Source organism: Sardina pilchardus, chromosome 11, assembly GCF_963854185.1.
Source record: "Sardina pilchardus chromosome 11, fSarPil1.1, whole genome shotgun sequence".
Taxonomy (NCBI): domain Eukaryota; kingdom Metazoa; phylum Chordata; class Actinopteri; order Clupeiformes; family Clupeidae; genus Sardina; species Sardina pilchardus.
This window is the reverse complement of record NC_085004.1, coordinates 8,125,931-8,143,430: the sequence shown is the minus strand read 5'-3', so window position 1 is coordinate 8,143,430 and position 17,500 is coordinate 8,125,931. Positions and strand designations below refer to the sequence as shown.

General features: G+C 45.2%; 1 protein-coding gene across 1 annotated transcript in view; it reads left to right on the top strand.

Annotated features, from left to right (window-relative positions):
• Positions 1-17,500, top strand: part of si:dkey-237h12.3 (teneurin-3) — a 142,225-nt gene that overhangs the window by 40,169 nt on the left and 84,556 nt on the right. The window contains exon 3 of the mRNA XM_062549279.1: positions 13,471-13,657. Coding sequence (XP_062405263.1) covers positions 13,471-13,657 — 187 coding nt within the window. The remainder of the gene's footprint in view (positions 1-13,470; positions 13,658-17,500) is intronic.

The following is a 17,500-nucleotide window of genomic DNA, read 5'->3' as shown; positions in this document are numbered from 1 at the left end:
GCTTTGGTAACTTATGGGTGAGTGATTTGTATGTGTATGTGTGTGCGTGTGTGTGTGCATGTGTGCGTGCGTGCATGTGTGCATGTGTGTGTGTGTGTGCGTGTGTGTGTGTGTGTGTGTGTGTGTGTGTGTGTGTGTGTGTGTGTGTGTGTGCAGAGGCTCAAAGGTAACGGATCAGTGCAAACGGTCAAGACTTAAACTTGCAGCGAGACACCAATTTACATGTGCACATATGCATACAGACAGAGACACACACACACACACACACACACACACACACACATAACACACACACACACACACACACACACACACACACACACACACACACACACACACACACACACACACACACACACACACACATACAGGCAAGCACACACACACACACACACACACATTGTGTAGAATTGAGGCTATTTATTGCAATAGAGGCCATTAGCATGCTTTATTAGCTGTGTTAGAGGTTAACGAGAGAGTGTGTGTCGGTCGGCGTGCTGTGTGTAATGGCCTGTTCCAGCATGCCAGACGTCTCTGTGCACCTTTGTTTATCTTGAGTGTGAATCAATTACGACACACACGCTCCATTAACAAGAACACCCGGAGTCAATCACTCTTTTTATGTGAGTAAGATCTCTCCAGCCTCTGCCAAGTGCCAACGCTTGTGCTTGGGGTCTAACCTGAGACTGCCCTGCTCTACATAGAAATGGGATTTTATAGCACTAAAAATATAAACCTATGTAAATTATCCTTCACTGCCTTAAACATTTTCAGTGATTAGTGAACAACGTGTTGTTGATATGTTATGGCATGTTGTTTTTGTATAATGATTATTACATTTAAATTAAGAGGAATATATATATATTTTTATTGCTGTTCTCTTTTTTTTTGCATATTTTGTATTTTTCTCATAGACCATAGAGAGACGGCAAGTACATTAATTGCACCTTGCACAGTTTATGTATTTACATTTCAGAGGTAGAACCCAACCTTTGCAAAAGCAATTTGTTTTGAGAGATATGCCTCTACTTTAATTGATGCCATTTAAAATGTAGGTCATGATGAGTATTTTTTTCTTTTGTTCTTGTGTATTTTGTAGCAATTCACATCTACACAATAACCAACCAGCTTTTTTCACCATTTTTATTTTTTATTTTTTGTATTGAATCCAGCCTGATTGCATTGTTTACCGTGTCGTGTTATTTTCAGGAGAAAAAACTCAATTCTCAACACAGAGGAAAAGAGAATCGCGCCGCGCTGTCACCTCTCGTCCCTGCTCCTGACAACGGGGTGATAATGAGGCGGTTGAGTAGGCGGCACAATTACCGGCGGCCGGTCGCGTCTGTGACCGCTGCGCCGGCGGGCGGGCAGTGAGGCGGGCCGTGTTCACCTCCGCTAATAGCGAGCATGTGAAGGAGGGTGGCCAGGGCCTTCCGGGATGCGCACGGCTAGAACGCCAGCACAGCGTCGCGGTTACCGGTTAGGCATGACGGCAAGCACACACAGAAGTCGAGACCGAAGCTAATGCAACACTAATTGGTTTTCTATTTTAAAAAGCCGGCGACGATCAAATCATTGTGTTTTTTTTCCTCTCTGTGTGACGAGATACCCAACTGACAAGCGCTGTATGCCAGACAGTGGATTCATCTAATTATGCGACATGTCAGCAGTTTGAAATGTGGTGGTGATTGTGGTGATTTTAACATAGCTGCACAATTTACTGTCTTGCAGGAGTTCTCTTTGTGGAGAAGACAGCAAAGATAAATCATGGGTTTACTGTACCTACGTTTTCTAACAATAGTGCACGGAAAAGTGATGTCATTCGTTAGGCTATTTCTTTCTTTTTAGAAACGAGTCTTACTGCTCTCGCAAATAACTGTGAACATTCACTTTATCATTTGGAATTTTATTTGAGACATACTGTACAATGTTTTAGCAATTACTGATGTGAACTATAAGTTTAATCAATACAAATAAACAGTGGCATGAAATAAAATGAAAATCCACCAAATCAGCCTTGAAGACCCAGCCTTGCAGTGCTAGACCTTTTACTTAGGTACAAACAATGCCATTCCTCAAAGTCCTTTTAGAAATAAACAGCACAAGGCAGAGTGAACACAACCATTTCCTGGAATTATATTCCCACTGACCTTGGATGACATAGAGGGAATTTTACATAGCTGTTTTATTATGCCAGGGTGAGGGGGTTGTATTAGTGTGCTTAACTCCAGGCTGTGGGCCAGGCTGCTGCTCTACAGGGCACGCTGGATATTGGACCCCATGGTGCTCTTTGGAGGAGTAGACGCGGAACAACAGCAGTCTAACACACGACGGAAGAGCTCTGTTTGCTTTAAAACCGGCTCCTTTCTGGAAAATAACTGTTTAATAATGTGTTGGGCAAGTCACTATTTTCTTATCATACTCAGACCTCTCATGCTTTGTTTTGTTTATTGTGGTATTATGGTATTATTATTATCTTTTTTTGTATTATATTACATTTTTTTTTTTAAAAACTGTCTGCAAAATTTTTTATAAATATTTTTTTGCTATCTGTTTACGCTGTGATGCTTTTATTTGTTTGTGCTTTACACCATCATTATCTCTGTTTCTATCACCTCTGTAGTTTATCAGTTTACTCTGCATGTTCAAGTCCACTCCTCTTGGTTTACATTTCTCTGATACAGTGTTGCCTCTTTTCCTCTTTATATTGCTGGATTTGTGAAGCCCTTTGCAGGCATTATCGTGACAATGTGCTTTTCCAGTATATTTCACATAATGATTTGGTGTGTATGGTAGCTTATTGAACACATAATGATTTGGTGTGTATGGTAGCTTATTGAACTCATAATGATTTGGTGTGTATGGTAGCTTATTGAACATGAGCTGATTTCAATGACTTGCATGCTCGCTCTCACGTGTTAGCGGCACACGTTCTGGTTTAGTTTGTAAACGTCAGAAGAGTGGTGACAGCGGGTCCCTTGGTTGTAGGATTGATGGACAGACCAGTGAGTCAGTATGAGTCGTGAAGTGAGAACACCATCTGATCATCGCCATGCAATATTAATCACACCGCACACTCCAAAGGATTCCAGCCACTTCAAGTGTGACAACTTGACATTGAGCAATTTTGTTAGGGAGTCATCAGCATTGATTGAGTTTCAAAGAGGAGGAACCCTCAAAATAAAAAAGGGCAAGTGTTTGGATCGTATCTCTGACGGTGAGCAAAGGGCACAGGAAGTGAGGGTATACAGGAACAAGAGAGGGACAATTTTAGCTCTGACCTTGACCCCCTAAAGAAAAAGAAGCAAGACAAAATTCATAGAAGGGTGTAAGAATATGTCCTCTAAGAAACAACTATAGTTTCAGAATTCTGTGTTCTCTGAAAGGACGATTTAGTAAACGATAACACTATCAGTACTGCAGATATCTTCCTTTGGAGGAAGGCTTTTATTCTGGACAAAGATGGAGAGAGTGGGGAGAGATTACCACTATAAAGCTAACTAATGATTGAAGTTCCTACATCAAATCACATTTTTGAAGATGTGAAGTTTTTCGCATGGCTGTCCTGATAGTGATGGGTTGTGGAGCACATTTGATAAAGCTGTTTCACAGACATGGGGTATCTGTGTGACAGTGTGACCCACAGCACACTAATAATTAAATTAATATCCATTAATATTACCTTCTCTTTATACTTTTGGTGTACATTTCCTTTAGTTTGGTCACTTTAGCAGTAGCCTATTTTTTTTCATCGTTTTCAGTAGTATTTTCCGACCTCGATTATATATGGCAGAATATTCTCTCTTTTTCTGAATGTGTGGATGGATACAGGTGACCTTGACTGGCTGAAGTCCACCTAATTGATTCAGCCAATTTTTCGCTGGTGTTGCTGGGGCGACAGAAGTCAGAGGTCATCAGGTCTACTGAGATCCTGATTGGCTGGATAGAAAGAATATGATGAGTGTTCCATTGAGTTCCACGAGTGTTCCATTTTGCCCATTTCTGCTGTAATCATGCAGTTGCTCTGCTGTCCAGTCTGGAGCTGAATTTTCTTTCTTTGTATTTTTTTTTAATTTGTTGTTGTCATTGTCAGACTTCCAGTCTATTTTCCCTGTTCAGCTATACCTGCCTTATTTATTTAATTATTAATTAATTTATTTACTTATTTTACGCCTTATGTATTACTTTTGGTTTGTATACAATTTTGGACAGATTTTGAGGAAACCATGGTCAGTGCTGTGGGCATGCTTCCCTGGACAATCAGGGCTGGGATCAGTGTACCAGGGTTTAATCTCAACCCAACTGTTCACTGGTTTGTTGGTTTCTGGTTTGTTACGACCCGGCTCTAAGCCGCAACATAAAGAGGGAGTCGGGACAACAGAGATCAACTTTAACCAGTAAAGTATTTATTAAAATGAACCAAAAGCATAACCATTACCAAAAGATGTCTAGGGGAAACTAAAGGTATGTATGCAAGTGTTCATGTGGGTGCGTGTATGCCAAAGTCAGTATGATGTTCAAAGATAGAGAAGGTGCCAGTGGGAGAGAGATAACCCAAAGGTGCCTGCAACAGAATGTGCCTAACCGAAAAGTGCCCAAAACCAAGAGAGAGAACAAGCCCTTAAATACCCACACACCTTCACCAGGTGTGCATGATTGGCTAATTAGGCGCGCTAGGCCAGCATTTCCCATGCACTGGCCACTCCAGGCCTGAAGGGGCACAGGGGGTCGTAACACTTCCCTCCCTAAAGAAGATTTCCTCCAGGAAATCTGAAAGCAAAACAAATCCTAAGACCTCCTGTGATCCTAATATCGACATCTCCATATCCTGGGTCCTAGGACATGAGATAGAAAGGTCAAGTATGACAGATTTACAAAACAATTCAATATAATGTGAATAAAAGCACACATTACGTTAATTAAAACATCCCACAAGGGACAACTCTGATCTCAATATGAGAAGCAATCTACCCATAACCTGCGTCAAAGGCAGCAATCCATGGCCAGTAGACTACACTGCAACTAGGACCACCAAAACACCAGTTCACTTGCAGACTACCAACTGTTCAGTGGGCGGCACCAACCCAATTGTCAATTAGGAGCTGCACGGCAAAATACAGACCAAATCTGTGTCAACTCCTCCACATGGAGCTTTAAACTCCTGAAACACTCTGCAGCTGAAATATATAATTTAAGTCTGCATGACCAGGATAAACAACATTGTATCAACCTGAGCCTAGGCCTCTACAACAAAAGTCTCAGTAACACAAGTTCTGAGCACATGATCAGGGGCATATTAACCTCATCAGGCTCCAATGCTCATGATGAGCAGGTGCATCATTAACACTGCACAGGACAGGCACTTAACTCCTCCCACAGCACCAACCTTAATCTCACCCAATAGTGAACAATTATCAATTAAAGCAAGTTAGTTTACTGACAAGACCAAACAAAAGAACATCAAACATACTACACAATGATCTCCACACAGACAGTAAACAACAAACAGTATGAGACTACATACAAGCGAACCAATAATAACAAACATGAGCGGAATACCACATTCCCTCATAAAGTGCTTTAACCAAGCCACACAAACGTTATTCAAAGGTCGCTTAACAGGCATGCAACTTCATTACTGTTGTACACAGTTAAGGGCCAAGTTACTTACACACATGAATGACTACTTGCACCAAGCAAGTCTACCAGTCATTCCTCAAATCCTAGCCAACCCTGGCTTAGGCTACATGAGGCTTCACCAAACCTCCACACAAGTAACTACACAAAGGCCCTCACTCTCAAACAAAGACAAATGTTCACTAATCTCCAGGCTAAAATCATTAAATCATCTCTGCAATAGCTACCTAAGCTCGTCTACAGTGATGTTTAATATAAGGATATCACCTGAGTAACAGCAAACTACCACACAACAATCAATCAGTAAACTATACTTACACTACTGACATACACTAATATACACACACACCCCAAATTAAACTCCAACTTCTGGTGAGAAATCTGCTGGTGTCAATTGACATAATCCACTTAACATATTAACATTAACAGAACTCCGGTACCTACCATCAATAAGCTAACCTCACCTGGCTAGTCTTCCAGGGCCTGCCGGCCTCGGGGCGACTGGATAACGCATGAACTTCGTCACAGTAAACTGCGCGAATAGCGTGCCCCCGACAGGAATTCAAGACTCCGGACCAGGATTACCCCTCAAAACAATGAACATTAACAAAACAAAATAACAAACAGTACTCCGCAGGAGAGGCTGCTAGCAACCTAGCTGGAGCACTCTTACTAACCGGATTCTGAATGAGATCAATATGAAATAGCTAGGCTACACAATCAAGAACTTCCAAACAACCAGCAAACTTCTCACCTAAAGTCTCCACAGTCCAGACTCCCAAAATGTTCAACAGATCCCGGATCGAGGCCCCAATTTATGTTACGACCCGGCTCTAAGCCGCAACATAAAGAGGGAGTCGGGACAACAGAGATCAACTTTAACCAGTAAAGTATTTATTAAAATGAACCAAAAGCATAACCATTACCAAAAGATGTCTAGGGGAAACTAAAGGTATGTATGCAAGTGTTCATGTGGGTGCGTGTATGCCAAAGTCAGTATGATGTTCAAAGATAGAGAAGGTGCCAGTGGGAGAGAGATAACCCAAAGGTGCCTGCAACAGAATGTGCCTAACCGAAAAGTGCCCAAAACCAAGAGAGAGAACAAGCCCTTAAATACCCACACACCTTCACCAGGTGTGCATGATTGGCTAATTAGGCGCGCTAGGCCAGCATTTCCCATGCACTGGCCACTCCAGGCCTGAAGGGGCACAGGGGGTCGTAACAGGTTGGTCCACTCCCTCAACATAGTGCTGGCTCTGAAGGTGTGGATGATGCTGGCTTTGTTTCTGGTCCCTGTAACTCACACTAGTACTGAGGCCATGAAAGACTTGCCAGTCCACACCCTTGTGCATACACGCCCACACGTACTCACACACACACACACACACACACACACACACACACACACACACACACACACACACACACATGCACACAGACACTCTCTCTCTCTCTCTCTCACGCACACACACACACACACTCAAGCATCACCAGCCCAGTTCTCCGTGTCCATTTTCCTCCCCAGGGATGGAAATGGATGGAGCTGCCTGCAGTATTCATGGACTACACCCTCCCACACACACAGACACACACACAGACACACACACACACAAACACACACTCTCTCTCTTTGTGTGTGTGTGTGTGTGTGTGTGAGACATGGTGCGTAGACGTCTCTGAGACTGGGCAGGGAGATGCTGGGCAGAGGCAGGCTGGGAGAGGGCAGCTTGATGTCCCAGCTCAGGGAGTCCAGTTCCAGCCGCTATCAAGAAAGTCAGTTGTCATCACTGTCACTGGGAGCACACACACACACACACACACACACACACACACACACACACACACACACACACACACACACACACACACGATCACAAATACACACATTCATACACACACACACACACACACATACACACATACACACATACACACAAACACATATTGTTGGCCTTTGAGTCACTAACATACACACACACAATATAGAAACAACATACAGACACACAATCGTGGAAATACAAATACACACACTTGGTCACACACATACAGGAGTAGCACACACTTCCCATCCTCCCAGCGCAGGCGGTTTCCATGTGCTGTGTGCAGACAGGTAGCGCTGGCTGCCCCAGTGGTCCGTGAGCGTCCCTGTTGACTGTGTCCTCGTCTGGCCTCGGCGCTCCTAAACGGGGGCGACAGCTTTGGCGCGCCTCATAATTGAGTTATGTAAATGCCTCGCAGGCCTGCGCTGTCAGCTCCCTCTCTGTTTGTTTGCGTTCGCCGTCAGACATACACACACACACACAAACTCACACACTACACAGACGGACACGCTCACACACTTCACGCGTCTGGCGCCCAAGCATGAAACTGACCCGATATCAAGCCTGAAGCGGCTCCATTTTGGGAAGAGTCTGCCTGTGCTGTCCCGTATGACTCCCCATGTTTAGGGCCTACTGATTCAGGCTTACTGAAATGCACCACTCATAAGAATACATGATCAAAGTGAGTTAGCTCTAAATGTAACTATTCTATGTATATACGTTATGGACTGTTTAAGTAGGTTAGCTCTAAACGTAACCTAACTATTCCATATGCTCTACGTTATGGACCGTTTAAGTGAACTAGCTCTAAACCTAACATAACTATACCATATTTGTTATGGACCGTTTAAGTGAGTCAGTTCTAAACCTAACATAACTATACCATATATACTGTACGTTACTAACTATACGTTATATAGGCTACCATTTAAGTGGGTTAGCTCTAAATGTAACCTAACTATACAATATACCTTATGGACCGTTTAAAGGAACACTCCACGTTTTTTTCATATTAAACTACGTTATTTCCTTAACTAAGACGAGTTGATACATACCTCTCGTGTTTCAATGCCTGCACTCAAAGGCTCTGGTGCACGGCGCTACTTTGATAGCACTTAGCTAGCCCCGTTCATTCACTCGGATCCAAACAGAGATGAAGTTAGAAGCAACCAAACCCCTCCACGTTTTCCCTATTATAATACAATTACACGAGTAGTTACACGACCAAGTATGGTGAGACAAAATAAAACGTGGCGTTTTATAAGAAGGATAACTATACTCTATGGCGTAATAACACTTGGGAGCACTTCGACTCGGCGCAGTAATATCATCACTCTTGGATTTTCAGCTTCACTTTGGAGTGAGGATATTACTGCGCCAAGGCGAAGTGCTCCCATGTGCTATTCCGCCACACATTATAGTTATCCTTCTTAGAAAAGTGCCACGTTTAAGTGAGCTAGCTCTAAACCTAACCTAATATATGTTATGGACCGGTTTCCCAGACACAAAGAAAGCTTAAAGTACTCGGCTAATAGTTCTTATTCAGAACAGCAATTGTGTCTGCAGCGGACTACAAAAGGAAATGTCGAATTTACGCATGTGCACAAATGTATCCATGGAGTCCATGGAGTGACATAGGCTCGTCAGTCGAGCAAGGATTTTTCCACACGGGTGATCTTCATTGCAATTGTATTTTATTCCAGGAACACACAAGAAACTGGTTCTATATGTTTAATGTGTAACATACCATTTTATCACAAATTATAGAGTGTAAGGTAGAAATGCTAAGCATATGATGTACAGGAGTGAAATACTGTGTTCAGTGGCAGAGAAATCTGACACATTTAAGGTGCCGCAGATCGTCTGAACATGTTTAAGTAATATTGATAATATGATAATAACACGTGTAGGAGGGTGTGAGAATGGTCTGAGTAGAGATGAACAGAGGACAATAGAGTGAGAGTGCTCTGGGTGGAGGAGAGGCTTTAGGAAAAGACAACAAGGACACAATGTCATGGACATCTGTTATGGGAGAGAGAGAGAGAGAGAGAGAGTTGAGCAGAAGGAAAAAAGATAAAGAGAGTTAGAAATAAAGATGGAGACAGAAAGAGAAAGACATGGAGAGAGCTAGAGAGAGATTGAAAAAGAGATGGAGAGAGCTAGAGAGAGAGAAAGATGGAGAGAGCTAGAGAGAGATTGAAAGAGAAAGATGGGAAGAGTGAGGGAGAGATGGGGCGAGATAGCAAGAGCTGTAGAGAGGCGGGGAGTGAGAGAAGCACCCTGTGCGAGGCTGAATCCGTCCGTCATACGCCCTCATACGGCTGTCATCGGCTCACTCAGCTGAGACGCACAACATCCCAGGCAGCGCCAGGGTCTGGGGGGGAGCACGCTGGGATCTGGCCCTGATGCGGCCCAGGTCTGGCCCCGTGTCGGCCCCTCTCTGCCCTCGGTTAGCTTGTGTGTCCTCTGACGGAGGCAGACGCAGGCCTGTCAGTGGGCAGACAGCATGTCACAAATGATTGCTTTATTAGGGTACATCTGTCCTGATGTTAGGCACACACCATGGGGCTATGTGCAGCCTGACAGGGTCCCGACACAGGTGCCCTCTCTGCTGTTGTTTCTGTGTGTGTGTGTGTGTGTGTGTGGGTGTGGGTGTGTCGGTCGGCGGGTGAGAGTGTGTATGTGTGTGTGTCTATGTTTGTGTGGGTCAGTCGGTGGGTGTGTGTGTGTGTGTGTGTGTGTGTGTGTGTGTGTTTGTGTGTGTGTGTGTGTGTGTGTGTGTGTGTGTGTGTTTGTGTCATGTGTGTGTGTGTGTGTGTGTGTGTGTGTTGAAGCTCCAGCGCCTGCCATGTCATTTAGCCTTAATGATACGGTAGTGCTGGGGAGGACATGTCTGCCATATGAAGACCAGAGTGATGCCCAAGAGCCGTGCACTACAGCGTGTTGGGTGAGGGGGGAGAGGGCGAAACTCTTTAAATACTTCAAAGGTCACTTCAAAGAAAAAACTTCTTAAGTCGGCAGACTGCAGGGTAGCTCATCCCTAGACAGTCTGGGGACAGAGCCACACACAGAGGGGACCGCGTCAGACATTACACACACACTCACACACGCACACACACACACACACACACACAGATGACCACACAGATGAGAGCAGGGTAAATACCTAGACAGAGGAGAACTGAGGAGACATAGCTGAAGCCGTATGGGGTCTCAGACAGCGTGGACATTCCAGCGGTGTGAAACGGGGACGAGAGATGAGCTGGAGAAGAAATGTGTTTTTTCCCCTCCGTCCAGCTCAATGCTTCTGTAATGGCGGTTCCAGTCGTTAGCCGCTGGAGAGGCTTCTGCGGCTGTAATGGAATGAGAGCCATGTGGTTAAGCATTCATCATGCAACAGCTGCTCCCCCCCAAAAAAATATGACCCTCATCTTCTGAGTGCCAACATCCCAGGGCTCTACACACTCGTGTCCGTGTGTGTGTGTGTGGTGTGGTGTGTGTGTGTGTGTGTGTTTGTGTTTGTGTGTGTGTGTGTGTGTGTGTGTGTGTGTGTGTGTGTGTGTGTGTGTGTGTGTGTGTGTGTGTGTGTGTGTGTGTGTGTGTGTGTGTGTGTGTGTGTGTATGTGTGTGTGTGCGTGTGTGTGTATGTGTGTGTCTATGTATGAGTGTGTGGGTGGGTGGGTGTTTGTATGCGAATGGACAAGGACACTCACTAGAGACAAACAGAGACTCACACATATAGAAAATGCAGAACTCAAACACAAAGAATCACTCTCTCACCACACACACACACACACCCACACCCCCCCCACACACACACACACACACACACAAACAAGCCTGGACAAAACAAATGACTACTCTAGTCAAAGTTATCAGGGGTAAAGGGATATTGCGGCTTGCTATCTAGCTAACGAGAGAAGAGATAAATAGGCCACTTGTTTGCGCCCTCGTTCACTGTTCAAAAACAAAGTCTGATGACGGCGTTTCATAGGCTGCTCAGTGTGCTTTGGGATTATTCTATGGCCGCATAAGGATGTGTACCGAGCTCAAGTGACCATACAGTATAGTCTGCTGCACTGCCACATACAGTACACTAGATGCTTCCCTGCCTCTGTCTCTGTGCTCATCAAGCACTGCTGCATCCATTTAGAAGATAACGGGACAGTTATCTCTCCTGCGCTGGCAGCTTGTTTTTATTTGTACTGCTTGAAAAAGCCATCCCATATATTAACAGCTACCTTATCTTGTTGTCGGACTGTAAAGGATGTTATTTATTTATTTATTTTCCCATTCAGCAGTCCCTTATCCTTGATGCATATTATACTGGACTTCTCAAATGCCTATAGCTATCCATCCATTAGCTATCCATCTGTTCAACTCTAATTGACTGTCTGCGCTGTCAATCACCGAAGTGACTATGCATATCTGGGTGACTCTGCAGAATAATAGCCAGCCTATGGAGGCCGGTTATCACAAGCTGTGCAGCAGTCTTTTAAATCAGCACGTTGTGGCTGGCTGATTGTCATGCCTGTCAAAAGGCCGTAGCATATCAGATCGTTAGGCTCCTCTGTCAGAATGTACCAGACCGGTCACTAGTTCCTATGACATCTTGGCAGTGTACGCTAGTTCCTATGACACCTTGTAAGTGTGCACTAGTTCCTTTGACACCTTGGAAGCGTGCTCTAGTTCCCTAGTTCCTTGCTTGTGCCTGTTGAGGTGTCCACGACCATGGCAACCTGACAGGGACAAAAAAAAAAGGCGGACATTCCCAGCCGCACATAACCTTATTCTACTGTCCTTAATTATATTCTTACTGTTTTGTATTTGTATTCTTTCTATGTTATTTGTTGAGGGTTGTACTTTGAGAGCAAAAATAACTGGAGTCAAACAATTCCTTGTTTGTTTACACAAACCTGGCCAATAAAGCTGATTCTGATTCCGATTCTATGACCTCTTGGAAGTGTGCACTAGTTCCTATGACACCTTGGAAGTGTACGCTAGTTCCTGTGACACCTTGGAAGTGTACGCTAGTTCCTGTGACACCTTGGAAGTGTACACTAGTTCCTGTGACACCTTGGAAGTGTGCACTAGTTCCTATGACACCTTGGAAGTGTACACTAGATCCTGTGACAGTGTGGCAGCATGCAGTACGCACCAGCGGTCACTTCCTGTGACAGTGGCAGTGTAGCAGCGTGTGAGGGCACGGGTCATCTGTCCACACTGAGGGTCACCTCGCCTGCTCTGGAGCGGCTCTCCTCGGTCCAGAGTTCTCTTCCTAAGGCATCTGGTGTCTGAGCTTTTGAGATGATTCTGAAAACGCTTTACTTATCGTCCACTCACACTTCAAATATATGTAAAGATTCAAGTTCAGTATGCAAAATTGTTGTTGAACAATTAAATATCACCTTTACCAAATGCAACCTGCTTTCCCTATGACAATACCTAAATCCTGTGGTCAATTAATTCCCTACACTGGACTATTTAAACTTTCTGACATTAAATGACCTTACTGTTCTGTAGCTGACCCCAGACAGATGGGTCAGGCCCTTGAGTCGTGGATCAGTCCGAGGTTTCGTCCTACATGTTTCCATTCCCCAATTCTAGGGAGTTTTTCCTATAGCCCCTGTTACTCATGGGCTCTCTTTGAATGTTTAACACTCTGTAAAGTGCCATGAGACATGTGTTTTAGCGCTCTATAAGTGAAATTGCATTGAAAATTGATAATGATCTTAACCTTGACCATAAATTGTAGTTAACAGAGCAAATAGGATTGTGTATGTCGTGTACAAGTAATCCTAGAGTAATCAGATTGAAATACGTTGCATGTTGTGGGTAATCCAATTGATTGTATTACTGATTACAAAATTTGCCATGTAATCTGTAGTCAGACATGGATTACATTTCAAAGTAATCTGACGCAACCCTGGTAGTGTCCATGCAGGTGAAGTATGACCACGATACGTCCTCCATTTTCATCAGAACTTTCCCTGTTTGTTTGTTCCTCTGACAGAGCCGTTGTCCAGCCAACAGAGCCCGCCCCCTCTACCAGCCGCCTCTCACCAGCACAAGCAGACGCCGTCAGTCACCTCGCTCAACCACGCCCTGGCCAATCAGACAACAGAGCTGCAGAGCGCCTCGCAGTGTGTGCAGCTGCAGGAGAACTGGGTGCTGGGCAGCAATGTAGCCCTGGAGAGCAGGTCAGTGTGTGTGTGTGTGTGTGTGTGTGTGTGTGTGTGTGTGTGTGTTCATTTGTTTATCTGCAGCCACACACAATAGTAGGTTTGGTATTAGCATTTTAATGGCTTTTGCCAATGGTGGAGTAACGTCATGTACATCTGCAGTCCCTGCATGTGCATACTGTGTTTATATGTATAGCTGTATAGGTGTGTGCACTGTGTACTTCTATTCACACCTCCTACGCTGAAGTGAACCAGAATGAGTTGAGAGGACACAGAACACAAAGAATGAGTGGTGTGTGTGTGTGTGCGCATATGAGACAGTGAACACAGAGGACACAGAACATGCAGAATGAGGATGTCTGTGTGTCTGTGTCTCTGTATGTGTGTGTGTGTGTGTGTGTGTGTGTGTGTGTGTGTGTGTGTGTGTGTGTGTGTATGAGAGACACTGAATATGCAGAATGAGGGGAGCAAGTATGTATGCAGACTGTACTGACAGTGATATGAGTGTGACAGAGGACACTGAACATGCACAATGAGTGGTGTGTGTGTGTGTATGTGCGTGCATGCATGCATGCGTGCGTGCGTGCGTGCATGTGTGTGTGTGTTTGAGTGTGAGAGAGGACACTGAACACAAAGAATGAGTGGTGTGTGTGTGTGTGTGTGTGTCAGTGTGTGTGTGTGTGTGTGTATGAGTGTGAGAGAGTACAGTACACTGAACATGCAGAATGAGAGGGGGACGTGAAAGAACTAAACGCTGAATTAACTTTGATAGTTTGCGATGAGACGCTACAATAAAACTCCAATTTCCTCCGCCAAGGCCGCTTTTGCTCTCTGTCTCTGCTTATCTTCCGCCAGCTAATTCAACCCATACTACAATATACCGGTAGTGAAATTCTCCACAATGATATTTCCACCGTGTCTCTTTATTGCTGCGTAGTCCGGAAATCAGTTTTGCAGTGATGGATAATGGAGATCCTCCCTCATTCTGCGGTATGAGTCTGCCTCTTATGACAAGCCTCTGGATCCAATCTGATCAGCATTGATTACTCATGCAGTCTGACAGGCGCGCTCAAATCAGCGCTGACATGATGCACGCCATTCAGCATCAGAGCCCCCCCCCCCCACACACACACACACACACACACACCCGCTCCCACATGACTGGTAATCATCACTATTCAAGGGACCACAAAGACGAGTGCATTTGCTCTGGCAGAAAGAGGGAAAGCGTGCGTGCGCAAAAACACCAAAATGCTCCAAATGACTCCTTATGCTAGACTTTGTGTGCTGCATGGTGCGGCCGCTAAAGTGGCTCTCTAATGCCGTGCGATGGCGAGGTGTCCAAGCGCATTACGGATAATGTGTGTGTTTACGGAGAGTAGTCGCAGCGGGGAGCCTCGTCTCTTCGCTGTCTTTAACTCTCCCCGCTGAAAAGCTGAGACGCTCACGACGTCCACTGCAACAACACCAATTAGGAGCGAGACAACAGCGGCCCGATAGAACATGGCATCTCTGTGGCCCTCTGTGTTGATCCGCAGTGTTCGCTACATCACAGTCGTGTTCTTTTCTCTCTTGAGCCTGAAAGAGCACAATCTCACAATTACTGATGGTGCTCCTGTTACAAGTAGGCTAAATGGAGCCAGTGATACAGTAGACAGGGTATGAGAAAATGGCACATTAGAAAACTGAACAGCAGCAACACCAGTAGAAATATGAAGAGCCATTTTCCAAACGGTGCCATGTGTCGCTGCACCAGACTGCACTGCACTCTAAGGTGAGTGGCCCCTCAGCTGTACGGGTCTCACCTACAGTATGAGCAGGATACAAGCGCTGGGAAGGGAAGGAGGATATGCAGCTTTAAAGCAGCACTGAGAACATGAGAGCACAGTCACCTCTCTCTCTTTTTTTCTCTCTCCCTGTCTCTATTTCTCTCCCTCACTCTCTCGCTCCCTGTCTCTCCCTGTTTCTCTCTCTCCCTCCCTCCCTCTCTCTCTCTCCCTCCCTCTCTCTCTCTCTCTCTGTCTGTGTGAATGGAGCCACACTGAGGCCTAGGAGAACAGGGAGCCACTTCACAAGTGATTGTGTGACAGAAAGACTGAGAGCTTTGAGTGCTGCTCAGCAGCAGGTTGGCTTGAGTGGTGCGCTTAGTGTAGGTGCAGTTAAGTGCTCTTCTCCTCTCTTCTATTTTCTTCTCTTCTCTTCTCTTGGTCTCTCCTCTTCCTTTCTCTCCTCCCCTTTCTTCTCCTCTCTTCTCCTTCTCCAGCCGTGGTGTACTGGTTAGCGCATCGGACTTGTAACCGGAGGGTTGCCGGTTCGATCCCCGACCAGTCCACCACGGCTGAAGTGCCCTTGAGCAAGGCACCTAATCCCTCACTGCTCCCCGAGCGCCGCTGGTTGGGCAGGCAGCTCACTGCTCTGGGTTGTGTGATTCACCTCACTGTGTGTTCACTGTGTGCTGTGTGTTCACTAATTCGGTTAAATTGGGTTAAATGCAGAGAACTGAATTTCCCTCACGGGATCAAAAAAGTATATATTCTATTCTATTCTATTCTATTCTATTCTTCTCCTCTCTTCTCTGGGCCCTCTATAGGCCGTTTTCCACCGAAAACGAACCTGGTGTTGAACTGGTGCTGTTCAGAATTCTTTGAACCGTGGTGCTATCTAGTGAACCAGTCCGCATTTACACCAGTTCTGAACCGAACCAAGGAGGCGTCCTCAACAATGGGTGGTGCATGCAAAAGCAAAAGTTAATGAGATGCATAAACGGGAAAATGATATGACCAGTTGTCCCATAAAAACAGCAGAAACTAGCTGTTTAAAATGCTAGTCAATCTCTGCAGTGCAATGCTAGTTGAATCCTTTTGTTTACTCATGGCAACAGTTGATATGGCCGGAAAACTCGTGCTTTTAGCCTTTTCCCCACTGAATGGCACAATGACACGCCCACTCCGGTTCGCAGGAAAAAAAACAAGTATTTTTTGGTTCAACTTCCGAACCAAGGTGCCACATTCCGAACCAGCTTTTGTTTGGTGGAAACGCGACGAACGATTCAAATGTTGGTTCGCGAACGGGAACGGAGCCGGTTCTCTGTCGGTGGTAAAGGGCTATAAGAGGCCCTGGATCTGCCTGTGTCGGTGTGAGCAATCATAGCTCAGCAGCTCAACAGCAGCATGGCTCTGTGCTTTTACTCAGAGCAGTATCCAGAGGCAGTGTTAGATGGTCACTGAGAATCAGATTTGTGTCGATGGTTTCTTCATCTGAGTTGAGTTCGGCCATTGGAGTATCTGTTTTTTTATATGTCAATGCAGGTTATCATTTTAAATTGGAGCTTTTGAACCCTCAAAGCCAATAAACGGATATGCATTTGTAGTACTGTATATATATATTCCAGTGTGCACATTTGTTCTCTCCCTGACTCCAGACCTGCACACACCTTGCTCTCTGAAGTGTCGTCCTCTCTGAACCCTTTACAGTCTAAAAAGACACACAGCACCTCCCTAACCTGTTCACACACACTCCTCTGTGACCATGCCAGTTCTGCTCTCTCTATGACCTGAACACACCTTGCTCTCTGAAGTGCAGCCGTGTCTCACCGGGTCACATGGTCTGACAGTTTTCCTTGATGGTGAAATCTGTGTGATTGTGGAGCTGGAGGTACAGTAGCGTTAGCTCACACAGCAAGGCCATGCGTATATCCTAAGGCTAGTGGTGGATGGGTGCAGGATCCAGCACCTCAATATCCAAAGACATCAGACATGATCCACACACACACACACACACACACACACACACACACACACACACACACACACACAGCAGTGTGAACGGGAGCTCTCTGGTGTGCACATCATGTCTGCTCTT